This window comes from Mesoplodon bidens, assembly GCF_964165515.1.
Source record: "Mesoplodon bidens genome assembly, chromosome: 8".
Taxonomy (NCBI): domain Eukaryota; kingdom Metazoa; phylum Chordata; class Mammalia; order Artiodactyla; family Ziphiidae; genus Mesoplodon; species Mesoplodon bidens.
In genome coordinates, this window is record NC_138165.1 from 106720408 (window position 1) to 106748218 (window position 27811).

At 38.3% G+C, this 27811-nt stretch overlaps 1 protein-coding gene across 2 annotated transcripts in view; it reads left to right on the plus strand.

Annotated features, from left to right (window-relative positions):
* The window catches only part of GIGYF2 (GRB10 interacting GYF protein 2), a 131860-nt gene that overhangs the window by 12845 nt on the left and 91204 nt on the right, over positions 1-27811 (plus strand). For both annotated transcript variants that reach the window (XM_081241819.1, XM_081241820.1), the window contains 3 exons: positions 12126-12209; positions 22624-22753; positions 23733-23828. In XM_081241819.1, the coding sequence (XP_081097945.1) occupies positions 12169-12209; positions 22624-22753; positions 23733-23828 (267 nt within the window). In that variant the 5' untranslated portion in view covers positions 12126-12168. The remainder of the gene's footprint in view (positions 1-12125; positions 12210-22623; positions 22754-23732; positions 23829-27811) is intronic.

Genomic DNA, 27811 nt, shown 5'->3' on the forward strand with positions numbered 1-27811 from the left:
TAAGATAAATGTTTAGTAATAAAGTGAATAATGGAAGCCTGATTTTGTTCTATGAAGTTTTATCATTAGTAGATATGTTAACAGATCGTATTTTAAAAATTATTTTAAAAAGTTTGCATGTTTAAAAGTGAAGAGATCTGGTATTGTCATTACAGATGGGTGCAGAAGGAAAATGTGTTTTCTGCTATAATAGATGGGAGGAGAATTTCCTTTTATTTTTGTACCTTAAAATTGTTTTTTTAAACCGGGTTAATGTTCAAAAGAAATTAACTTTCTTTGACATTTATGTTTGGGCTGTAAAAGTATTTCAAACGGGAGGCAAACGCTTCTTGTGGGTGCTAAGATACACATTGTTATAAAAGTAATTGAAGAATATTACTGCAAATTATGGAAATAGAAAAAAATCATTAATCCCACCTCATGAACATTTCTTTATTTTTATGTTGTCTTTGTCTATTTATGACATATAGTTGGCCCTCTGTATCCATGGGTTCCATATTCTTGGATGTGGAAGGCCGAATGTAAAGGATTTGAGCATCCCTGGATTTTGGTATCCACAGAGGGTCTTGGAACCAGTCCCCCTCGGGTACCAAGGGTTGACTGTATGTATAATTATACTTTTGTGTGCAGACATTATTGTACCTGTAGTCTGTTGAGAGAATGTGCTGTTTTTACGAGATTGCTTACAGTCTTAATACAATTATAAGTGATGTGGTATATGTGGTTCCCCTCTCATGGTTGGACCTTTTCTTTTCATTGTTTCACTTAGCCTTTTTCTGAAGTTTGAAAAAAATGCATCTGAGACCTAACGTATTTTAGCCTAGTGGCTGAGTCTTGGTTCATTTGAATGTGGACTTGTTTATGGTCTTAAAAGAGTCGACAGATTTACAGATTATTTTATCAAAATAGTGTTACAAGAATTTTTTAATGACAGAAATTTAAGTAGGGAGTGAATTTAATATTTGTTATCAGAAGATTTGCATTTAAAATAGTTTTGCTTCATGTCTATTAAAATATTTTTAATTGTACTTTTTTTTCCCTCTAGCTAAATCATTTATGGTTTATTTTAACGTTTTAAAAATTGAGGTATAAGATATAGTAAATATGTGCACAAATATGCAGTGTATAGTTGGAAAATTCTTTTGTAAAGATCTATTATTTATTTATTTATTTATTTAATTTTTGGCTGCGTCAGATCTTAGTTGCGGTGTGCGGCATCTTCGTTGTGACACGCGGGCTTCTCTCGTTGTGGCGTGCGGGTTTTCTCTTCTCTAGTTGTGGCGAGTGGGTTCCAGGGCACGTGGGCTCTGTAGTTTGCAGTGTGCGAGCTCAGTAGTTGTGACACGCGGGCTTAGTTGCCCCGCAGCACGTGGGATCTTAGTCCCCTGACCAGGGATCGAACCCGCGTCCCTGCATTGTAAGGCAGATTCTTTACCACTGGACCACCAGGTAAGTCCCCGGAAAATTTTTTACATGTGCATGTGGTTCCGTAGTCACCACCTAAATCAAGATAGTGAGCATTTCTAGCACCCCGAAAGATTCCTTCGTCTTCTTTGCAGTAAGTAGTCCCTACTTCCGTGGTGAGCAGTGTTCTGACATCTGTCGAAATTGATTATTTTACCTGTTGAACATTATAGAAATCATATAGTATATATTCTTTGGTGACTGGCTTCTTTTGTTTGATACAATGTCTGAGATTCATGTAATATTGTTGCAGTTATCAGTAGTTGGTTCTTTTTTTTGTTGTTGGTGAGTATTTTGTTGTATAAATATACTACAATTAAAAATTTTTTTATTTTGAAATAATTTCAAACTTACAGAAAAGTTGCAAAAAATTACTTAGACTTTCCATATGCCCTTCACCCAGTTTGGTCACTAGTTTTTTTTTTTTTTTTTTGGCCGCGTGGCATGCTGGATCTTAGTTCCCCAACCAGGGATTGAACCTGTGCCTCCTGCAGTGGAAGCACAGAGTCCTGACCACTGGGCCGCCAGGGAATTCCCTAGTCAGCAGTTTTTAACATTTCCTTGTATTTACTTTATCTTTCATTTTCTTTTTTCTTTCTCCTTATATGCACATATGTATGTATATAATTTTTAATATAATTTTAAATTTATGTAATTTTTTCCTGTTCCATTTGAGAGTTCATTACAGACCTCATGCTCCTTTTCCTCTAAATATTTTAGTGTTACCTTGTAAGAATAAGAACATTCTTCTGCATAATCACAGTAAAAATTTCAGAATCATAAAAAAGTAACATTGATACAATACCATTGTCTAATCCATAGCTCCTATTCAAATTATTCTATTTGTCCCTTTAATGTGTCTTATAGCATATTTTTTGCTGGTTCAGGATGGAGTTAAGAATCATACTTGCACGTAGTTTTTGTATCTCTGTAGTCTCTCTTAATCTGGGATGGTTCTTCAGCTTTTGTCTTTTATGACATTGGTATTTTTAGTGACTGTGGTTGATTGATTTTATGTCTATCCATTTGGGCTTATCTGATTTTTTTTTCAAGATTAATTTCAGTTTATGCATTATTGTTAGGAATATAACATAAGTGATGCCGTGTCCTTCTTAGTGTATTACATCAGGAAACACATGGTGTCAGTTTGTCTCATTATTAATGATGTTATCTAACTCAGTAACAGCCAGATGGAAGAGATGCATAGGGCAAGGTATGTCGGAAGGAATGCAGAGCTTCACAGCTCTTTGGTGTGCCATTGTTTCCACACCTTCACCAACCTTGAAGTTCCCCTGTATTTGTTTATTCATTCATCTGTTGATGGACATTTGTGTTGATAAACATAATAGCCAAATGTCAGGTTTTGGTAGTTATGAATAAAGCTACTATGAATATCTTATACTTTTCTCTTAGTAGACATTTTCCTTGCATGTATGTCTAGCAGTGGATTGTGCGATCGCTGGATAGGTGTATGTTCAGATGTAATAGATACTGCCAAACTTTTTTGAAGTGGTTGAACTAATTTGCAGGAATGGAGTTATTAATTTTGTGTTATCTTTTTGTTGTTGTTGTTGGGGGTGTGTGTGCTGCACCCCACGGCTTGTGGGATCTTAGTTCCCTGACCAGGGATTGAACCCTCGTCCTCAACAGTGAAAGAGCAGGATCCTAACCCCTGGACCGCCAGGGAATTCCCCCGTTTTGTGTTACCTTAATCCAGATTTGGCTAAGATAAAAATAGCTGTTTGCTGGAATGTGCACAGAACTATTTATTTGGTACATGTAAAGAGTGCTAGAGGAGTAGCTCTTTTTTCTGCTTTTGGAAAAATAGAGGTTGGGAAGGTGGAGGCAGATTCAGGTTCCTTGGTGTTCATTCTGTGTTAGTCTTTTGACAGACCACATGCATGGTACCGGTTGGACTTCATTCCAGGTTTGCCATAGTTTTTTTCTGGGTAATTTTTACATACCCAGGTAAGGGAGATTTGCAGTAGTAGATACTGTTTATAAGAAAGATTCAGGGGGTTTTCAAAGGAGTATGTGTTTTGAATTGTTAGTATAATAGTGGTAGCTAATCAGTATATCAAGACTTCTCCTGGGAAGCAATATTGGGAACACTTTCAGAGTAAAACTTTCATAATTAGCCATTATGCTGGATCTTGATTCTGCTTTGGCTTCTCCTGGCTGTCTTTGTCCAGACAGAACTTACTGTGTAGATCTGTAGCTAGCTCATGTTGATAGTGATTGCGTGTGCCCAGAAGACATCTGACTCCTCAACACGGTGCCAGGTTGTGTGAGGCCAGGGTCTCCCTTTTCTTTGTTGCAAACCCAGCAGTAAGAAAAGGCTAGGTTGATTCCTTCTCTTTCTTCACCCTTGAACATGTACTCATGTACACACAGAGTGATAGATGAGGTCCCAAAGAGGAGCTGAGGATGTCAGGAAAACTAGAAAAATATACAGAAAAAAAAGAAAAATAGGGCTTCCCTGGTGGCGCAGTGGTTGAGAGTCCGCCTGCCGATGCAGGGGACACGGGTTCGTGCCCCTATCCCGGAAGATCCCACATGCCGCGGAGCGGCTGGGCCCGCGAGCCATGGCCGCGGAGCCTGTGTGTCCGGAGCCTGTGCTCCGCAACGGGAGAGGCCACAGCAGTGAGAGGCCCGCGTACAGCAAAAAAAAAAAAAAAAAAAAAAAAAAAAAGAAAAATAATTATATACTAGTAATCAGAGATAAAATAATTGCTAGTGAGGAGTGATTTAGCTTAGAGTTTTTAAAAAGTTGACAAAAAGGCCAGATTAAATAAAGTTCATTGTCAGGCACAGGATGCGGTTTATCGAAGAAGAACAACTTTCTGGTATTAACTGCAGAAGAAATATATTACTTGAATTCACTTACAAGGAATTTTGAATAATGGACAAGATCTGAAATAGCAGGTATGTAGAAATATTCTCTTGGCTATTTTTAAGTAAACTCTATTTGAAATTTGAGGGTAGACCTTTCTCTGAGGTCCTTATCCTTAGAATTGGAGGAGCCAAAGGAGAGTAGAGGCCGAAGTAGAGAGGTTGAGAGTGTTATTACCTCTTCACGTGTTAAACTATTCAAAGGATGTTTTTCAGTGTTGTTAAGGTAACTGAAGCCCATCTTGCCCTGATAAGTTTACCTTCCCTTTATCCCTCTGAGGTTATCCGTACTGTTTTCCTGCACAGTGGTAGGTGAATCAGCAGACAGCATCAGGATCTTCATCCTCTTCCATTCACATGCCTGTTCTGTTTCTTTACTCAGATGACCGTTCAGCCTGTTGTCTCTATGTAATTATTAATATCTCTCCACACAAACATTTTCTGGCTTAGATGATAGATTAGGTATAGTCACTTTAGCCATGGTTCCTCCTCCTTTTTGCAAAATCTCTTTTCCTCTGAAGTTCATGCTGTCTGACAATACAACTATCTGTTCCCCTCATTATCAGATATAGACCCTGTGGCGTCATCCTTCATTTTCTTCTTTATTCTCTCTGCCATTATTCGGAAGTTACTTCAGAGTCCATAGGATGACTGATCCAATCTTCCCAGGCTCCTGGTTCCTTGACTTAGCTCCATCTCTAATTCGTCTAGTGCTTTCATTTTTATTCCTACTATACTTGCTTTTTGACATTAGCGACATCTCAAATTTGTAAACTATCTTCTGTTTTTACTTCCTTCCTCACTGTGCTTCAGTCACACTTTTGCCAGCATCCTCCACTTTGCCCTCTTCTTCTTCCGTTTTGTTGACAAAATCCTAACCCAGGTTCAGTCCTGTTGTCAGCTCTCTCTGCCCTCTACCCAGGCTGCTAAGTTGGAGAAAGAAGCCCACAACCATGCAGATAGGTGCCATCTCCATCTTGATTGGGCCCTCAGAACTAGTGTAGCTAGCTGCAGTGTGGTGTCCTGGATTAGGTCCTGGAACAGAACAAGGACATTGTTGGAAAAACTGGTTAAATCCAAGTTTAGTTACTAGTGGTGTACCAATGTTGGTGTCTTAGTTTTGACAAATGTACTGTGGTAATGTAAGTTGTTTATATTAGGGGAAACTGAGGGAACTTTCTGTAATGTCTTTGTAACATTTCTATAAGTCCATAATTATTCCTAAATAAAGTTTATTTTTTTAAAAAAACAATACTATTGTAGATCACAGCAGCTAACTTTTCTTCATTCTTCTCAAACCTTACCCTGTCGTCTGCTCTGTCATTTGCCTACTTATTTGAGAAAATGGAGGCCATCAATGTGAATTCCCCACAGCTTACTATTCCTCCCCACCTCCCCAAAGAAAACCCTACAAAAATAAGTTTGCACGTATCTTAAGTCATTTGGACATACTTTGCTCTTGTCGCAAGTGGATAGGCATAGTTTTTTTTTTTTCCATTTGTTCTCTGAAGCCCCATCCACCCTGCCTTCTCAGAGCTTCATTTCTATCATATTTTTGTCAAATTGTTTCTTTACTTTTTAATTCTGTGAGTACTTTTCCATTAGGATATTTTCGTCTAAAATAAAAGGGGAAATTTTCTTTCTCCTCTGCTTCATGTCTCTTCACCTTTTCGCAGCTAAGAGTCTAGAAGAAGTTGACTGCATCTGTCGTCTTCCTTTCCTCACCTCCCAACCACTGAACTCTGGCTCTGTCCCTCGCCACGCTTCTATAACTGTGCTCTTCAAGTCAACAGTGACTTCACTGTGGCAGCTAATGAAGAGTTTTCAGTCTTTCTCTTTTTTGACTTCAATATTTGAAACTTCTGAATTTGTCCATTTTTTTTTCTTTGCCAGTGCTATCTTTGTTAACACCAATTAGTAACTTACTGGGAAAAGAATTACTCATAATTCCACCATTCAGAATATGAACATCTGTGGGCATATCTATATGTACCCACTAAGAATGTATTTTAAAATGTGTGTAATATAATTATATTCTCTGTATTCTATAACCTGTCTTGAACACTTAACATATTGTTATTTTTTCATGTCAGTGAATATACTTATTATTACTGCTCTCTCTTCTCTACTGGTATGTAGATACGTACAATCTGTTAGATTTATAACACCTCTCCTTTCTCTTTAGCTCTTACTGATTCATTTTCTTCCTGGCATCCTGAATGATCTTTCTACAGTGCAGATTTCATCCTGGACACTTTCTTGCGTAAATCTTTTCATAGCCTTTTATTGCTCTTGAGATATAAAATACAAAGACTTCTGTGATATGACCATTGCTTTACCAAACTTCACTTTAGTTTTTAACCTTATTGAGCAAATGGATAATCTCCCCAAAAAGAACCTAGCTCTTTCTCCTTTCTGCTTCAGAGAAAGTGAATGTGGAGAAAGCTAGAGTCAGTGAATTTGATTTTAGGTGAAAGGTTAGGTAGGGCTAGAGATACCTAACTGCATGGTCTTTTTTTCCTTCCCGTATCCTCCTGCACAGTGTTTGCTGAGGCTTTGTTCTTGCCTCTTGAGCTTGTCCCTTCTTGATTCCTGCTTTGGGATAGTTTCATTCAATTTTTGGTTTCAGTTCTGTAGATTTACTACCAAATCTATGTCTCTTATCCTGACTCTACACTGGAGTTCAAGGTGTATGTATATTATGGTCTTTTGGATGGCTCCTCAGACACCTCACATTCATTTTGTCCAAAACGGTGTGTCCTTCCTCCCAAATTTGGTTCTCTTCCATCTTCTCTTTCCTTTAAAGCTTTTCTATACAGATTCAAAAAGCACCCCACTGCCAGTATTGCATGCTATAGATTCCATTCCATTTCTGCATCCTTTGTTTAGATTTTCCTTCCTACTTTGGGAAATATTTTATGGAGTGTTTATTTGAATGGATCCTTGGTTTTGTATAAGCCCCTGTAAAGGAGGGAGGGTGGGCCTTCTGGGGTAAGGGAATGGCATGAGCCAGAACCACAGAAGAAGAATGCAGTAGAGAAGTAGAAAGTTGTCATCTGGCTTTGAGTTTGGAGGTGAAACAGTGGGAGATTGAGTTGAGAAGGTGCAGATTGTCAGATTGATGGGAAGCTGAAAATATGAGGATTTTTGCCCATACACAGTAGGTTTAGTGACTTATAAAGAAGGGTAGGCATGACCAGGGCAGTGCTTTAGAAAGATTGATCTTATTGGATGTAATTAGAGGCTGAGTCAGGGAAGCAGGTTAGGATTTTATTGTAATAATCCAGACATGAGTTAACAGATGTTGGTTATAATGAAAGGAGAATGCAGAAGGAATCTTGAAGGAGGAATTGACCAAATTTCAGGCAAAATGGTTGGATATGAGGGATAGAGAAGAGGAATGAATTTCCGATGACTAGGCTTTTGAGCCTGGCTGACCAGTGGATGGTGAAAACAGTGGTACCTTGATCAGTTGTTGTTAGATGGATATCTGGGAGGAGCAGGCTGCTGGAAAGCCACATAGGTCATGGAAGGAAAAGGTCAAATATGTAATTCACAGCAGGGGTGGGGGCAGTTCCGAAGTTTGTGGAAGAATTTTTGGTTGCTCTTGCTATGACCGTACCTCCACTGCATGTTCTACGTTAGATCCCCCGTGAGTCAGCAGGCAGAGTCCTACCCGAAGTGTCGGTAGAGAACACCATTGTAAGGAAGACTCAAGATAGCATCTACACAGAATTTATAGTTAAAGAAACCATGGGTACGCTGAGGGAAGTTAGAAAAGGAGAGAAGCGTTTGGGGAATGGTGACTGAATAGGAAGGAAGTGAAGGTAGGAAAAATATATCAGTATATTGCTGGTCCTGGAGGAAAAGGAAGGAAATCGTTTCAAGAAAAGGCAGTCTGAAGAGGAGCTTCCCTGGTGGCGCAGTGGTTGAGAGTCCGCCTGCCGATGCAGGGGACGCGGGTTTGTGCCCCGGTCCGGGAAGATGCCACATGCCGCGGAGCGGCTGGGCCCGTGAGCCATGGCTGCTGAGCCTGCGCGTCCGGAGGCTGTGCTCCGCAACGGGAGAGGCCACATCAGTGAGAGGCCCGCGTACTAAAAAAAAAAAAAAAAAGAGGCAGAAGAGCATGGTGGGAGCACAGCCTTCAGAGTCTGGCTCAAATCCTGATTTGCTGTAAAAATTCAGAGCTGTTTTCTAATTGGTCACAAGTCTGCTGGGAGTTTGAGTTGACATTTAGCTTGGTGGGGTTTAAATGACGGCCAAGCCTATGCTCATTTTGATACCTCACTGCATCCTTAGAAAGGGCAATTGAGAAATAAGTCCCACTTTCCATTCCAAATAATTTATAATTCAAAGACATCGTGTAAGACAATCCCTCCAGTACATATAAATGAATACATTAGAACTGGGCTCATTTAAATTGATTTGGAAGGAGCAATGTGAGGTGGGGAATTCAGGATTAGAAGTTACAGTACTTCAAATGTGTAGATTTCTTCAGTCATAGCTTGTAGATTTCCTGCTTTAATTCCTAAAGGAGAATGAGCAGAACACCGTTCTGAGTAACGTAGGTCTCTTTAGTTGACAATTCAATTGCTTGGATGATTATTCTAGGTTCTTAAGAGTTCTCGAGAAAACTCTTACCATAGGAAGTAGTGAATGGTGGTTAGGCTCCCAGCTCAAGGCATTAAAAACACTTCTGAGCTTTTAATGTTTTTGCTGTATGGTATTTTGTCTCTACCTAAAGGTTTATAGGTGGAATGAGTGATAAAGATTTCCTTGCTCGATGTTCTTTAGGTGCTGCCTGCATCCAGGGCTTCTGTGACTCAAGACCACTGCCTACACAACACAACTCTAGGGGCTCCATCTGCATCCTTTGTGGTAATGGCGCCCCTGGAGTTTGTATTTCCACGACCTGTGTAGCCTTGTAGGAATTTAAAGGGGAAAAGAATATTAAATCTCTAAGAATGATTTTAGTATTTCCACAAATATCACAAATAATTCAGTTTTTAATTGAGATTCACGTGCTTTATAAATTCAGTCTGGTTCAAATCTGGACCTGCTTTATTAATTCAGAGCTGTTTTCTAGTGGTCAAAGTCCAAAGTCCATAGGGGTTTGAATATAAAACATTTGGCTATGTGGAGTTTAAAATGGTGGTAAAAACGCTCCTTCAAGATGTTTTGTGTTACAGTAAAATCTTATAGTTGTAGTCTCTACAGGTCTGTTTGTTAGCCAAGTAGGTCCACGTACTTTTTTAAAGCACACTGAATTGATTTATGCTAAATAAGTTTACACAGCTGATTTTGTAAGCAGGATACTTGTCCTCATCTACAGTGGGCACCTTACCTGACTTATCACTACCTGACAAGTGATTTCATTTGGGATGTACCATAATTTAATTGAATCTAACATGCATCAGTTGTGAGATTCTTCATTTTATATATTACTAAGAAAGAAAGAAATACTGCCAAGTAAACACTGGCACAGTTTTTTAATTACTTAGACTTTTTATTTTACATTTTGAAAAAGAATTCTTTTAAACTTATTTAGCAAATAAGGCTAATAGATTTTTATTATATAGTATATATTTTATGCATATATAAAAAGGAAAATAGAAGTGAAATAAATTGGTTAAGATATTCTTCAGCTTTGTACACATTAAGTCTGACTCTTCTAAATTGTTGGAAACTTAGGATTGTAGAAGTCTCCTTCTTCCCTTTCCCCACCCGTGTAGTGGCATGCCATTAAGGGTGTTGGCGATGAAGCATTTCTTAAGAGAGTGTTCCATTATTCTCTCATTGATTTAAAATTCAGTGATTTGGTGCTAGTGAAGTTCTTAAAAGCAGTCTAAGCTGTTTAATTTTTCCTCCTCTAAATACTTCAGGGCTGCTGCATGTGGCCACATGGGTTGTGCAGTGTCAAGTCTCACTAGCAGACCACAACAAGCTTATCGTCATGTGGTTTTTTTTCCTTTCTCAGGTTCTGCAAAGCACTTGAAATCATTCCTCCAGTGATGAAGAGTTGGCTTCACTAATATCCTATTGCTGTATTTGCTTTCTTTTCTATTACACAGTACGTTTCAACTTAGAATCATAGCATGATCTTTTTGAAGGTGTTTTAAGCAGCACTTAAAATCGGGTACTAGGAACGACACAATTGAAAGGATGACGATAAGGAGCGGCTCTGACCAAGTTTCACCCTTGTGCAGACAACGATAGCTGTGACACAGCTTCCACTGTGGGCCAGTAGCAGTTGTAGCATGGCACTGATGAAGATACATTCCAGTTTCAGAGAGTTTAAAGTGTGAAAAACCATATGCCTTATGTTTTTTTGGAATCATCAGTATGAGGTGGGGAGGGCACTAAATTGATCTCAGCTTGGGTCTGGTGTGCTCGCTTGTCTGGCCAGGCAAAAGGTAATCAGGGTTAAGTAAGAACATGGGAATCTCCTTGGAACCCACATGGTTGACATGGGGCCAGAAATACTTTCCAGGAAGAGGGCAGATAAATAGTTGATTATGGACGTTAAGCACATTTTTACTTTGCCGTTTCTGTGTTTTAGACCAATTTCTAGTTTATTGTTTTTAGATCTTTTAAACAGCAACAGTCAGGGTGAGGTGATGATACATCTTGGACATATTTACAGTATGTTACAATGTTTACAGTATTTTCTGTTTTCTAAACTCTCATATCCTTTTTTTCAGCTTTATTGAGATATAATTGATATAACATTGTGTTGGTTTAAGGTGTCAGATGTGTTGATTTGATACATTTATATATTGCAAAGTGATTACCACCATAGCATTAGCTAACACCTCCATCCTATCACATAATTACCATTTCTTTTTTGTGAAAAAGAAACTCTTTTTAGCAACTTAGCAACTTTCAGGTATATAATACAGTATTATTAGCAACTTTCAAGTATACAATACAGTATTATTAGCTATAATCACCATACTGTACATTAGATTCCCCAGAACTTGTTAATCTTATAACTGGAGTTTGTACCTTTGACCAATATCTCCCCATTTCCCCCACCCCCTGCCCCTGGTAACCACCACTCTGCTCTCTTTGTTTCTATGAGTTTGGCTTTTTAAAGATTCCACATATAAGTAATAAACAGTATTTGTCTTTCCCTGTCTGACTTACTTCACTTTAAGATCTGATATCTTGAAATTGCTCTTGAAGGATCACTCATGAAATTGGTTAGCTTATTATTTTAACTTGATGGTCCAAGGTAACTTTTAAAGAATCACTAGAGTGTAAAGGGCTAAGCAGACACTGGGGAGAGTGTAAAGGGCTAAGCAGACACTGGGGAGAGGAGAGTTGTGGCGGAAGCTGTGAGATAGGTAAGGAGAATCTTTGATACACCTCATGGTGATGGGAGAGCCATTGCAAGGGAGTAACACAAATTAAAATGTAAATCTGTTACCCTTCATTCCCTCCCCATTGCGCGAAGGCTAAAAAAGGAAATCCTTAATTTGGTCCCCAGTGCCCTGCATGGTCTTCTACCACCTATCTCACCAGCATCATCTTGTACCATGCCTCCTTCCCCCACATAAACATAAAAAGATGGTGAATTGGGATGTAAAGGTGGATTTATTCATTTTTACTTTGCCTGCTATATTGTTATAAATAGGGATTAAAAGACCTCATTCTGGTGACTGGTTGAGAGGAGCACAAGCAAAACACACTCCCGAACTATACTTTCTGGGCTGGAATTCTGCATTTAATCTTGACCAACTGTATGGAGATATTTTTCTCTTTAACAGGTTTCTCCTCAAATAAAAATCTATTGTAAACATACGGAAAAGAATGGCAGCGGAAACGCAGACGCTGAACTTCGGGCCTGAATGGTGAGTTTTCAGAGTCTCATCCTGTTCGATATTGGATGACTAGTACAATAGTAAGGTATTTGTGCAGGTGTTGGGGAGTTTATAAAATGTGCATGTGTTTGAGACTTTGCTTTATGTGCCTGCTTGAAAACAATATAGCTAGTCTACGAATAAGTTGTATTTGGTTAGTGACTGCATTTATACTTTATTAAAAAATCTTCCTGGGCTTCCCTAGTGGCTCAGTGGTTGAGAGTCCGCCTGCCGATGCAGGGGACACGGGTTTGTGCCCCGGTCTGGGAGGGTCCCACGTGCCGCGGAGTGGCTGGGCCCGTGGGCCGTGGCCCGTGGCCGCTGGTCCTGCGTGTCCGGAGCCTGTGCTCCGCAACGGGAGAGGCCACAGCGGTGAGAGGCCCGCGTACTGCAAAAAAAAAACAACAAACTTCCTGTTTTGGTTGTGTAATGATAATGGATTTAAAACTCCCCAGAGTCCCACCACCCTAGTAAATTATTTGTGCTTGAGCCCTTATCTAGGTGCATATATAATTTTATATAATTGTAACATTTTTATGTGTGTATGCTTTCTGCTACAATGTTTGTTTGTGAGTGCTATTCATAGACTCATTTGAAAAAATAGTTTTTATGAAATTATTATTTGAGTTTTATTTTATTGATGGGCTAGGCAGGTGATCCAGAATTACACTGGCTATTAACATCCCATTTAGGATCGGGTTAGCATTTGCCATAATAACAATTAATTGACCTTTGAGTCTCTTACAGATATGTTTGGACCCCGAATATGGAATTCTCATGGAATTTTGAGATCCATCACCTTGTAGTGTGACTTTTTCCCCCTCTTCTTTCTTTCCCCCCAAAGTTGGTGATTGAAGATCCTCTCATCAGTGGCGTGAATAATGATAGTTGCTTTTTCTATTCAAACATTGAACCAGAGGCAGTATATAAAATAGATAAATTGGAATAGTCTCTTAAATATTCTTGATTGTTTAGGTGGTGGTGGTTTGATAAATGATCCAGACTTCCTGTAGTGACTCCCTATTTGAGAACTCTTATTAACTTACCTTATTATATGCATTTCTTTTGATGTGTATTTCCTAAGTTTTCTTGGCCCTTATAGCTAGCATTTGGAGACTGAGGAGAAATCACTATTTGAAATTCTAAGAACTGATGCAACTTATATACTTTGGGAGTTTATTTTGGAAATGTTGACCTAAGTAATTCTGCACCTTTTTTAGTTCTTATTATTACCAAATCAATATATACTTCTAGAAAAATTAGAAATTAGAAGTAATCCAGAAGAAGATATAATCACCATAATTTCACTGTCCATGGTAACCACCGTAAACAGGTTGGTGTATCTTTCTAGGTAGTTTTGTGTATCTTATTTGTGTAAATGTACATTTATTTTCACAAAAATGGGATCATACTGTACATTCAGTTTTGTAACCTGCATTTAAAAAAAAACACATCGGAAATATCTTTTTTTATCAATAAATATTTCCTATTATCTTAAATGGTTGCATTGTATGGATGTACCATCATTTATTTAACTAGTCTTCTAGATGTAGCACATACAGGCTGTTCTCAGTTTTTCATTATTATAAAAATATTTTTGATGAACGTTCTTGAAGCTAAAACTTTATTCACATCTTACCAGGTGGTCATATAGCCCACTTTGTAAACCATTTTGTGTGCAGCTTTTCTGCCTTCATCTAGAATTTGTAACTGCTGCTCTTTTGTATTTACACACTCTCTTGTCTCTTTCTTTGTAAAAACATGATTAAAATTGTCAGCTAATTTAAGGTAGTTTTTTTTTTTCCTTCCAGTATCTCTATTAAGAAACAACAAAGAGAGACAGTACAAGGAATTTAGCTAAAACAAAAGGAAAAAAACGCACTCCTGGTGATGTTTTAGAGTCATTACACATTTAACTTCATGCTGAATGGGTTGACAAACTATGGCCACGGGACTGTAAAGTTTTGTTGAAACACAGCCACGCTCATTTGTTTCCATAGTATCTGGCTGTTTTCACACTGGTGGCAAGGTTGAGTACTTACAACAGAGGCCATCTGGCTCAAAAAGCTTAAATATTACTCTCTGGCCATTTACAAAAAAAAGTTTGCTGGCCCCTGTCCTAAACCATGGGTTCCCAAAATCATTTCAGTGAGTCATTGACCCAGTCTATCAGTAACGTCTTACACATACTTTTCATCGGTACTCTGAAGTTTTGTTTGATGGTGTTTTGTTTGATCAGCCCAGTGTTTTACACAAAATTTGAATTGACGTAGCTTTAGCAGAGGAAAGTTACCAGTTCCATGCTAAAGCAGTAGCTTTACCTAACTGTTACCTCTGTTACCCTGCAGGCATTATAGAATTTAGGAGCCTTCCCTTAGTCATCTGAAATGCTGATAAACTGAGGAGCAAAGGTCTAAGTAGGCACACTGCCTTCTTTGCACCATCTATCAAAATTTCTTCTGGCAAAGGGAATATATGAGACCTTGAAGTAACTCAGGTAACCCTGATCTAGAAAGCTGCAGTATGAATAGAGACTGCCGCTGTGTTTTTTCTGCATGTAACATTACATTCATTGTGAAACTTGAGGTAAGGAGCTATGTCCAGAATAACTTGAGAATCAAAGTTTAGAGTGATTACACTGAATCTGTGTGTAACTGAACCATACAGAAACATTTAGTGATACTATATTCTTTCTACTAAGGTCATCATTTTTATAATGATGTAAAACATAATGTTCGGTAAGAGATGTGTAAAAGGAAGAGGTTTATTTGACAGTAGTGAAGATGGGAGAGCATTGAAAATTGTGCTAGGGACAGACCATGAATGACCATAAGCATGGACTTTTTAAGGTAGGTCTGGAAGAATCATTAGGTCTTAGCTTATCTTTATATTTAGGATAAAAAAATGTATTACATAATTACCAAAGCAGTTTTTAAAAGAGTGAGATAGATTTAATGGAGGAGTAAATCATTTTTTAGGTATAAAACAAGAGTCACTTTAAATCTTTACTCAAATACTACCACCCTAGATGTTTTCTGACCACCTGTATAACAACTCCCCTTACTCCCTACCTCCCTTTCCCTGTTTAATTTTTTTCTTCATGGTCTATACCAAAATATAACATGCCAAATATTTTACTTATTTTCTTTATTATTTATATTCCATCCTCCAGCCCCCACTAGACTGTGCGCTCCTTCGAGGGCAAGTACTTTGGTCTCGATTTTGTACTGTTTGTTCATTGCTGTATCTCCAGTGCCTGGCACATAGTAGGTACTCAATAAATATTTGTTAAATGAATGAGTGAATTGTTGGAAAGTAAAGTTGTTTTTAATACTTTGCTATTGTCAATATGTATATACATCCTTGAACAGTTCTTTTTGTGTTGCTGATTATTTCCTCTGGAGTAATATCTTAGAAGTGGAATTATTGAATCAAAAGTTTAATTTTTAAGGCTTTGGATGATATATGGACAGACTGACCACAAGAAGGATTGTATGAATTTAATTCCCATCCGCTGCCTGTTTACTTCACCCTTGACAGAACACAGAGTACCACCTTGAAGAAAAACTTTTTTTAGTTCTAAATCTGGAAGATTTAGGATTTTAAAGAATTTTTTTGTTGTTAGTCCCAGTAGTAAAGTAATTCACGCTCATTCCATAAAACCTTGGAGGAAGCAGTAGTACAAAAGGAGAAAGAAATGATCTAAGTTACCCTTAATTGTGCCACCCAAAGGCCGACCATTGTTAATATTTTGGTTTGTATCCTCCTGTTCTTTCTTGTTTGCAAATAATGATATACTTCAAGACATTTTTATTTTTTTATTTTATTTTTTTATTTTTTATTTTTTTGCGGTACACAGGCCTCTCACTGTTGTGGCCTCTCCTGCTGCGGAGCACAGGCTTCGGACACAGAGGCTCCGGACGCGCAGGCTCAGCGGCCGTGGCTCACGGGCACAGCCGCGGAGCGGCACGTGGGATCTTCCCGGACCGGGGCACGAACCCGTGTCCCCTGCATCGGCAGGCGGACTCTCAACCACTGCGCCACCAGGGAAGCCCTTCAAGACATTTTTAAAAAGCAAGACATTCATTGTAACTTGCTTTATTTTGGGATTTTTATTTATTTATTATTTTTATTTTGAGCATTCAAAATCTACTTAGATAAGTCTGGATAATAAAGGAATTTATTATAGCTGAGTGAATAATTACAGACAGTTACCTGGCTTTATGGGGAAGGAGCCAAGGAACCTCACTCTCATCTCCATGGCCTTAAGGGAGTTTCCCCAGGTCTTTCCTTGCAAAAATGAATGAGGCACTTTTGTTTTTCCCAAAGTACTTTGTTTAGACAGACCTATGTTAAAGTAGTTATGACCTTGTACTGTGTCTCTTTATATGTGTTTACCTTACTCAGAAAAGAACTAATTCCATTAAGAAAGGCACTGTATTTCTCAATTTTGGTAAGCCCATTGTTGAGCTAGTGTAGGTACTTAGTAAATACATGTTGAATGATTCAAGTCTTAGGGTGGGGGACATGGGGGCAAGAGAATTCAAACCTGAGATTGCTAGGTTACTATTCATGATCTTTGTAGAATTGTGGAGAAAATGAGAGATGTTCTAGAGGATGGAATGCATTAATAGTCCCAGTTTGCAAAAAGAGTAAAAGATAACGGCCATCTGAAGGAATGATAAATTAGATGTTATCCTAGGGTGTATTTTAGAAGAGAATATTAAAAGTTGTTTAGAAAACATTTTATCAAGTGCCTCATATGTTTTATGTCTTGGGTTAGGTGCTGAGGCAACAAGGATAAAGGACATGGTACCTACTTTTGAATTATTTAGTGGGGCAGCTGACACTAAATAATCTCACAGGTATGTCAGTGCTGTAAAGGGAGTATAATGCCAGTACAGGATATTCAGCTGCTCATTTGATGCCTGTAGGCATCTCATCCTTCAGAGTTTTTCCAAAACTGAGCTTATGAATTTTGCTCTTTTAAATTTCTTCTTTTATTTCATCTTAATACCACAGTGTGCCCCTTTCCTCAAGCCAGAAGTCTTGGAGTTATCCTGGATATTTTCTTTTACTTCTGTATCCCTGCGTCTATTCCACCACAATGTTGTGTCAATTCTACCTCCAAAATATCTCTTGAATCCATTCATTTCTTTCCATCTTCATTGCCTCCACCCTAGTGTAAGCCACCATCATCTCTGACATAAACTAAGGAGTGGCCTTCTGATGTTTCCCGGCTTCCATTCTTTCTTCGAATTGCTCTCCCCACTGCAGCCAAAGTAATCTTAAAATGTAAATTGGATCAAGTTTTCTCCAGAATCTTTCACCAGGTCCCTATTTGTATGACTGTTTATTAGCTTTTTTTCCCACTAGACAATTAGTTCCATGAACATTGGGCAGGTACTTGTGTGTAGACTTCTCTCCTTTCCCTCCTGCCACTCTCTTTCCAATCCCCATCCTCCTCATTGTCTCTGTTCTTTTCCTTTCCTCCTTTCCACTTAACCTGTCTGCTTCCAGGCAGTCCCCACCACACCCCAGGTGAAAAAATATTAGATTGGAAAAAATATTCCAGATAGAAAGGGCATGTGTAAAGACAAGGGGACAGGAAAGTGTAAGTTTAAGAGGGGAATTCCAAGACGTTTGCCTTTACTGTAATGTGAAGTGTGGGAGAGAAGAGCTTGCAGGTAGCCCTTTTATGTTAAGAAGCTTTGGATTTTATTTGATCATTGTGTACCAGTGAAGAATTGTTGAGCAGGGAGTGTTTTATTCAGACTTGCATTTGAAATAAATAACTGGTAGTAGTGTGGAGGATGGACTATGACTAATTAAATTGTTTAGGATGCCGTTGCAGCAGTCGAGGTAAGAAATAAAAGTGAACAATAATAGGTTACTTGATCACGGGATGGTTTGAGAGATACAGGATTTAAAACTGGTGGGACGGGCTTCCATGGTGGCGCAGTGGTTGGGAGTCCGCCTGCTGATGCAGGGGACACGGGTTCGGGCCCCGGTCCGGGAGGATCCCACGTGCCGTGGAGTGGCTGGGCCTGCGCGTCCAGAGCCTGTGCTCCACAACGGGAGAGGCCACAGCGGTGAGAGGCCCGCGTACCAAAAAAAACCCAAAAAACAAAAAAAACTGGTGGGACGTTGTAATTGGTTTTGGGAGATGGATAGAAGGTGAGGAGTAAAGGATGATTTCTAGACTCTTAATCCAGTGGCTGAGTAGATGGTGGTATCCTTACTTGCCTTTGGGAATACAGGAGATGAAGGAGGTTGGGATGAATAAACTGATGAGTAGGGTTTTGGATATGATAAACTTGAAGGGCTGTGAGTGGTTGAATAAGAAAACCCTACTCTCTAGTGAAGAGTTCAGAGCTGGAATTGAGAGTTGTGAACTTACACAGAAGTGCTTTTTGATTCGTGTGTCTTCACACATCTACACTGAAATTCTAAATTACATTTTTAAGCTGAAGTTTGGATTTTGGATAACAGTTAACAAGTGAGGATTGTGGAGTATCGGGGGGTTTTAGACAGCCCTGCTGCTGCTACCTATCAGTTACTACTAGTACTGCTAGGAGTAGCACTGGGCCTCCTGTGTTAAACAGATCTCCATATGGCTAGGAAGATGAAGATGATAAGGATAGAGAAATTTCACTTGGGCCTAGTGTTGAGGTTACTGAACTTTCTAGCGCAGTGGAGTGCTAGGGGAGAAGCCAGGTTGTGCTGGGTTTTGAAGTGATTGGGAAGTGAGACTGTGGAGGTGTCTCTGAAATGAAGAGGAAAGATGACCAGTGCTGCATAGGTAGAGGGGGATGCTGCATTAGAGGAGTTTCAAACAAATCACTATTAGATATATTTATATTTAGAGATGAGGGGAAAGCCAATAGGGAAGGGTTGAATTTCTAAGAGAGGGTTGTATGGAGCAAGATCCTAGCGGAATTAAAGGTCACTGGTGGATTTTTAGGGAAAGACATTATCCACATATGTTTTAGCTTTTCCACATATCTGTAGGTGAAGGAAGACTCGGGATAGGATTTGTTAATTATTTAGTACAGCACAGCCATTATCCTGATTCAGGCTACCGTCTTCTCCAAGTCTGAATTACTCTCAGCCTGCCTTGGTCTGTTCTCTTCACAGTAGCTAGAGGAATCTCTTGAGTATGCATTCTGGCCGTGTTACTTTTTAGGTCTGGTGCCTATAAGAAGTGTTCAGTTCACAGGCATGGAAAGCCGGTGGGGTTTGTGGGTGGCTTTGAAACCTTGTGAGGAGCAGATGAAATTAGGGATGTTGGGCAGTGAGAGGGAGAGTCTCTGGTGAGATGAAATAACTGCAAATACTGGGATGATTTTCACTTGGAAGAGCGCTTAGATGTGCCCTCAAGTGGTAGAAACTCTTGGGGAGCATATTGACGCAGTATAAGAAAGATATTTTAAAATTATATATTAATTATACATATGTATATATATTTAAAAATTAATTTTTGGCAGAATAAACCTTGGCTATTTTAAATAACAATTTGGAAAGATTTTGGTCTTTTTAGTCATAAAAACCTAGTTTTGCACTCTTTGTTCTGCTGGCGGTGATTGTGGGCAAATTGCTTAATTCCTTGGCTTCATTTTTCTCATCTCTTATATTGGGGTTGTTGTGGAACTTAAATGAGGTAATGTATGTGTAACGTTCCCAGCTTCAGTTCTTAGTGGATATTAATTCCACTTTTTCAGGAAAGAGCTCAAATATACATGAATTTGATGCAAACCACTGTACCGGAAGGTCCTTCAGCAGTGGTTGGATCACTCCTTCACGGGCATGTTGTTTTCTTACTGGTTTGTTTAACCTGTCTTGTAGGAGTTGGACTCAGTGACCTCTGAGTCCAAGAATAATTGGAAAGAAAACCAAAGACCAACCCAGTAGCAGTGAACACTGCTAGCACCCAGATTGTGTCTTAATATATATATTACGAAAGAGGATCAGGCTCCCTGGTGAAATGGTTGAATCTAAGTCTGAGGCAAGAAATAAGCTGATTTTGGAACATTTGACATACCAGATAGAAAAGAAGCTGTTAAAGACTACTAGGGTTGGGTCAGAAGGACTTGGGAGCCAACCTGAAGCCTCTCCCACTGGGCAAAGATGAGATAGTTTGAGTATTGCTAAGAATAATTGCAGTGAACTGAAATACATTAATAAAAAATAATTTGTTCCTATTGGAGGACGTTAGTGAACCAAGTCATTATTTTGAAAATTAATAAGTGAAAAAGAAGAATGAAGGCTTTTTCCTTCCTTTCTTACATGGACTATATCCTATTAGGTAATACCAAATAGCGTAAGAGGGAAGTTTCTCTTTGTAGAACTGTTCAAGCTAGCAAATAAAGAAGAAATGATAAAGTCACTTTGCAACCTTAGTGAACTTAAGGATCTAAGCTTTGGTCGTCAGGGACTGCTTAGCCTCGCAAAACCAACCAGGCAGTATGTGCCTCCTGATGGAATAACACACCACCACATGGAAGTAGTCTTGCCAAGTCTGATAAGGCTCTGCATCCAGTCACCAATTTACATGAAATGCAGAGAACAGAGAAACATGTTAAACTATATCACAGGGATAAAATCAGCAAAATCAAGACTTAAAAGAAAAATCCTTATCTTTTATTTTTATTTTATTTATTTATTTATTTATTGCGTTACGCGGGCCTCTCACCTTTGTGGCCTCTCCCGTTGCGGAGCACAGGCTCCGGATGCGCGGGCTCAGCGGCCATGGCTCACGGGCCCAGCCGCTCCGCGGCATGTGGGATCCTCCCGGACCGGGGCACAAACCCATGTCCCCCGCATTGGCAGGCGGACTCTCAACCACTGCGCCACCAGGGAAGCCCTCCTTATCTTTTAGAGAGAACATTCTGAAATATTTACAGATGAGATAACTTTTCTTCAAAAGATTTTCTCAAAACCTGAAAATAATTTCCTTTAAAAATCTTGAAAGCCGAAGATTTCCTTCAAAATAGTATTAAAGGATGGTTAGATGATGCTGCAGAAGGAGCAGTATGGATTGGGGACTGGGTGATGGGTACATGGCAGTTTGTTATATTCTTGTTACTTTTATATATGTTCAAAATTGTCCATAATAAAACATTAAAAAATAAGTGGAAAGAGAAGATAGAAACACTGAAATAAAAAACAAAACCCTAGAGTCTAACTTTACTAATGCATACTCCTTTTTTTTTTTTTTGGTATTGCTTTCTACATGTAAGCACATTTTATATATTTACTATGTACATACTGTTTTTTTCTGCCATTTTTGAATAATGTGCAAGTATTGACTCTGCTGGGCCTTCACACTTTTTAATGTATAATTTGTAGACCATTCTCCCCTCCCCTTTTTTGTCAATAAAGCTTAGCAATTTGGGGGATATATTTTAATGCTTCTGTTGAATTTTCCTTTGTGCTAAACTACTGTATTGCAGTACCGTGGTCCCTTTTACCCTTGTTATCTATTACTTTATAGAACTTTGGGCCACTCCCAGATAATCAGCTACTCCTGATGGTAGTTTTCCCACTTGCTAGTTGACGCAGTGCTGCAGTACGATCATACTCTTGCCATTTTTTTGCTGAGGTTCTCCCCCGCACCCTGCTCCTTTTTAAAATAAAAACATCTTATTATAAAATTAAAATGTTTCTCTTTTCCCAGTTCCATTCCTTAGAGGCAGCTGCTATTATCAGCTAGCAGTATATTTTTACTTTTTTTTCTTAGTAAATATGGCTTTTATATTTTTTCTCCTTGTACTGCACTTTTTTCACTGCATTTTTAAATTCTCTACACTGATCACTAATTGCTTTCATTAAAAGAGAATTATGAAATATTGCGGGCATATAGAAAAGTATCATCTTTTTTATATGCTTCTGTATTTTGCTTTTTCTTTTGTGTAGCATACTTTGTTAAATATTAGCAAATCATTCTTTGAAGTGGCTGTTTTAGTTTATAATCCCACAAATACTACTTGAGAGTTTGCATTGTTTTACATCCTTACTAACAACTGGTATTGTCAGATTTATTAATTTTTATTAATCTAGTGGTTGTAAGGTGATATATGACTTTTGTTTTAATTATATGTTATTTTTATAGTTTGGAAAAAGGTGTTCCCATCTCACCCCCTAAGCTTCTCACAGACATGCCACAATACTTTCTACGTTAAGGAATTTTCAAATGGTTGTCTAGTTATTTCTCAATGAGCTGTTTTCTTAGTGAGCTATTATAGCAGGTTGTGTTAGAGCTAAAATCTTGGATACTTTGAGATAATGGGGGTTTTTTCTGTTCTTTTTTATTTTATAAAATTTTTATAGTATATTATATGAAAATAAAAAGTCCTTACTGCCAGAATATTTGGCACTTCATTTTATATTCTGTCTACTGTTTTAGGCTCCGAGCTCTGTCCAGTGGTGGGAGTATTACATCCCCTCCTCTTTCTCCAGCATTGCCGAAGTATAAATTAGCAGACTATCGTTATGGCAGAGAAGAAATGTTAGCACTTTTCCTTAAAGACAACAAGGTAAGAAAGTAGGAAAGAGTTCAGAATTATGAATGAGATTTCAGGTTATGTACAATTATGTGCTGATACATGAAACAGCCGTGGTTTTTCTCTCTACCTTTTTTTTTTCCTGCTTTGAAACCTGCAGTAGTTCACAGAGGCTCTTCTAAATGTTACGTACTCTTTATTTTTTTAGAGAAGACCTAACATTTCATTACAGGAGTAGAAAGCTTCATGAAAACAGGAGAGTAGTCAGGACTTAATGCTTTGTCTAACTAATTTCCTCTTAACCTCTATTTCTATCCCAGTATGATGGCTGAGAAAGGAAGAATTTTTCTCTTCTCTCTTTATTGCATCTCTCCTTATTCTTTCCAGTTAGGAGTGAGAAGGGCAGATGCTTCTGTTGTTCTTTTCTTTTGAGTTAAATATAAAATTTTCAGTGGGGACAAAATCTTAAAATGTGACACCACATTTGTGTTACTTTTAAATGATCAAAACTCAAACAGTATAAAATACCTTTTTTTAAAAACATTTTTATTGGAGTATAATTGCTTTACAATGGTGTGTTAGTTTCTGCTTTATATAAAATACACTTTCATTACCTGACTTGTGAGAAATAACATTTTCTATTTTTTAAGTATACTTTGTTTTTAATTTTATTAATGGATTAAGAATCAAATTTTAATGATGGTTGCTTAGGACAGATAAAGTTGCTTGTAAAACTCTCCTACCACTTTGTGCTTTGAGTTAAATGTGCACTGTGGAATACCAGAGTCAGTGCTGTATATCAAATCTGAGAGTGGTAGTCTGATGGGAGGACAGGGAGAGTGACTGGGGTTTTTAATGTTTGACCTTTTCAGAATATTAATTGTGTCTCAATAAGCTTTAATCCATATTTTTAATAATCAGCAACAGGTGAATCAAAGAATATTTTCTTGTTTTATCTTCTTGTAATTAGAGGGATAGCATTAATCTCTTGGTCATGTGTTTGGTCAAACAGATACCTTCAGACCTTCTGGATAAAGAATTTCTGCCTATCCTACAGGAGGAACCCCTGCCGCCATTGGCTCTTGTACCCTTTACAGAAGAAGAACAGGTTGGTATCTCCCTTTGAGCTCCAGTCAAACCCTTGTTCCTTCCCAGTGAGGCATGAAAATGTGAAGTTCCTACTCAGGCCCTAAGGAGTGTCCTCCATTCCCCCCAGATCTGCTTCCTTCTTACTCTTTTCTTGGTGTTTGGATGCCTCTCTTAGTTGACTAGATTCTGCTTTAGATCTGAAGCTGCTGAGTATAAGGAGATGTATTTGAGTAGAGAGAAAGTTATTTTTGGGGGGAGAGGGCCGTCTTTTCAGAAACATGTCGTTTTTCAGTTCTTCTGCAAAACATGAATTCTCACCAATTTTTTACCAGTTCTTACATTAAAGGAAAATGTAGATCTTCAGCTTACAATGTGCTTAAAAATATGCTCTTCTGTCACGAATTTTTTTTTTTTAATAAATTTATTTATTTTTGGCTGCGTTGGGTCTTCGTTGCTGCACATGGGCTTTCTCTAGTTGCGGCGAGCAGGGGCTACTCTTCGTTGCGGTGTGCAGGCTTCTCATTGTGGTGGCTTGTCTTTGTTGTGGAGCACGGGCTCTAGGCACGTGGGCTGCAGTAGTTGTGGCCCTGTCACCGATTTTTAAAATGATATTGTGAGAAAGTTAGAGTTTTGGGCTGGAAAGTAGCACATTTTGTGTTTGTCCTTTTATAGTGTACTAAGTGGATACAGCAGAGTTGTATGCTACAGAATCAGTACACAAATATCAGTTGTATTTCTGTATACTAGCAATGGACAGTTCACAAAGGAAATTAAGAAAACAATTCCATTTACAGTAGTATTAAAAACAAAATACTTGGTTGAACTTCCCTGGTGGCATAGTGGTTAAGAATTCACCTGCTGTGCAGGGGATACGGGTTTGATCTCTGGTCAGGGGAGATCCCACATGCTACGGGGCACCTAAGCCCTCGAGCCACAACTACTGAGCCCATGCACCACAGCTGCTGAAGCCCGCGCGACCTAGAGCCCAAGCGCCACAACTAATGAGCCCACATACCACAACTACTGAAGCCCACATGCTCTAGGGCCTGTGAGCTGCAACAAGAGAAGCCACTGCAGTGAGAAGCCTGTGCACTGCAATGAAGAGTAGCCCCCACTGGCCGCAACTAGAGAAAGCCCATGTGTAGCAATGAAGATCCAATGCAGCCAAAAATAAAAATAAAAAAACAAAATACTTAGGAATAAGGAAGTATAAAACTTTTGCATAAAAAGTATAAAACACTGTTGAAAGAAATTAAAGGCTAAATAAGTGGAAAGGCATCAGCGTTTATTAAGCCATGGAAGACTTAATATTGTTAATCGATCTACTGTCAGTACAGTCCCCATCAAAATCCCAGTGGCGTTTGGGGTAGAAACTGACCAGCTGATCTTAAAATTCATATGGAATTGCAAGGGACCCTAAGTAGTTAAAACAATTTTGAAAAAGAAGAACAAAGCTGGAGGACCTATACTTCCAGTTTTAGAACTTACTACAAAGCTACAGTAATCAAAACTGTGGCTTAAGGATAGACATATAGCTCAGCTGATTAGAATTGAAAGTTTGGAAATAAAAACACTCCATACTGCTAAATTGTTTTCAAGCAACTTTGTATGAGGATATTTCTTTTGTTTCACTGCTGCCATACCTGTAGCATTTTACCATTACTTCTGCCATGTTCAGTATTTTTATTAATTAATTAATTATTTTGAATAAGCAGTAAATCATATGGTTTAAAAATCAAAATTTACAGAACAGTATATAATAGAAAATCTCTCTCCCATCCTTTCCCCCAGCCACCTGTCTCCTTTTCCGAAAGGCAGCCAGTGTTAGCAGCTTCTTGTATATTTTTCCAAGTAAATATGTTTTCCCCCTTTTTGTGCAGGCGATGGTGTATACTAAGCTTTGTTCTATACTTCCAACATTATTTTTATTGAAAAAATTCTCTGAAGATTTGGATAAAATATTCTTCCATTGTTTTACTTTGCATTTCTTTCCCTAGTGCAGAGTTTCTTATATGTTTGCATTTATATTTCTTTTAATTTTTTGTTCTTGTCTTTGCCAGTTTTTCTTTTGGATAGTAATCTTTTTCTTGAGCTAGCCCTAACCCATACCTGTTAAATTTTCTAAATTTTTAATTGCATTTGATTTCATTTAGGATTTTTTTAATGTAGAAGCTAATTTTTATATAGCTCAGTATACCAGTTTCAATCTTTTGTGATTATTTTTCCAACTGTTTATGAATATTTTTAATAGTTTCTTTTTATTTTTCCTTAAATGACTGCCTGGATTTCTTAGAGACTACATGGGCCAGAAAAGCTTTGTAATAAGTAGGGAGGAGGACTTGCTACTAACTACCAAAACGTGATAGACTTTTAATTAAAAAAAAAAAGTAATTGAATCATTCAGAAAAATCCTGTAACATTTCTAAGAAATTGTATTTACTAAGGGCTACACAAATCATTTGAAAAATCAAAAATTATTCAACAAATGCTGCTGGGAAGTGTTGGTTAACAATTTGAAAAGGAATAAAGTTAGGTATGCAGTACACCTACACACCAAAATTAGTTCTAGAATGACTAAAGGAGTAACTCTTCATTTTGTTTTTATAATGGAAAAGTTTATCTTAAGGTGTTATGGTCTGGATGCTATAATCACAAGGGCTTAATGTAAGGATTGGGAAGTTTTCATGGTAATCACAGAAGACCATCAGGGTGCATTTTTGGAAGCATTTAAAAAGGCATCATTTAGGAATTTCTGACACTTGGTAGCCTTTCTTTTTGTAAAATATGTTGGAGTAGGACAGTACTTAAAGCTGGCAAAAGGGCTTCCCTGGTGGCGCAGTGGTTGAGAGTCCGCCTGCCAATGCAGGGGACACGGGTTCGTGCCCCAGTCCAGGAGGATCCCACATGCCGCGGAGTGGCTGGGCCCGTGAGCCATGGCCGCTGAGCCTGCGCGTCCGGAGCCTGTGCTCCGCAACGGGGGAGGCCACAACAGTGAGAGGCCCGCGTACCGCAAAAAAAAAAAAAAAAAAACCAAAAAAAAAAAAAAAAAAAAAAAAAAAGCTGGCAAAAGGTTCATTAACATTTTGAAGTGTGTACTTTGGATGGTCATGTACCTGTTCAGGAATTGCTTAGATCTTCCTAGACTAGAGTTTTGTATACTTATTCACCCTATTACTCTGATTGGGGAGGTAAATAATTCTAATAACCTAAAGTAGCTTCTTGCTGCATATCTTGGTTCCTGAAGTTACCTGAAGGGAATATTTTATCTTTAAACTGCAAGGTAGTTTTCTGCTTGTGCACATTCCCTCACGACCCCCGCCCCCCCCGCCCCAATACACTCACACACATATATATACACGCATATATATACATGCATGCATGTATAAAATATAACTAGGTAAAAGGTTTTCTGAGAACAAAACGCTTAAATAAGATCTCCCAGTTGCTCTTTGTTTTGACATTTCCCTGTATGTATATCACAGTTTGAAAAAGCATGACTCTACACATTACACTTGTAATTTAGGTAGCTGCTACCAGATTGGTGTGTTTTATTTATTTGACATCAAAGAAAATCACTTATGCATTGTTGAATAGATAACACATGTATATACAAAATTCACAAAGTGCATATAGTGAAAAGCAAGTTTGTGAGTAACCCAGACTCTCGCTACCTATTATTCTTTCTCAGGAATAACCACTGTTTCCATTTTCTTGTGTTCCCTTCCTAGGGTATTTAATACATCTGCAACTATCTATGCATCTATTCTTTTAAACACACATACATAAACATAAATGGTAGCCTACTGTGCATACAGTTCTACACTTTACTGTTTTCACCTGAGCATCTATTTAGGAAATAATAACAGATAATTGTTTAGCTTTTAATATGTGTCAGACCCTGTTCTAAACACTTGTTGCTTAATATGTTAAGTGCTTGCAACAACCCACGCAGTAGATTCCTATTCACATTATATAGATGAGGAAAGTGAGGCACAGAGAAGT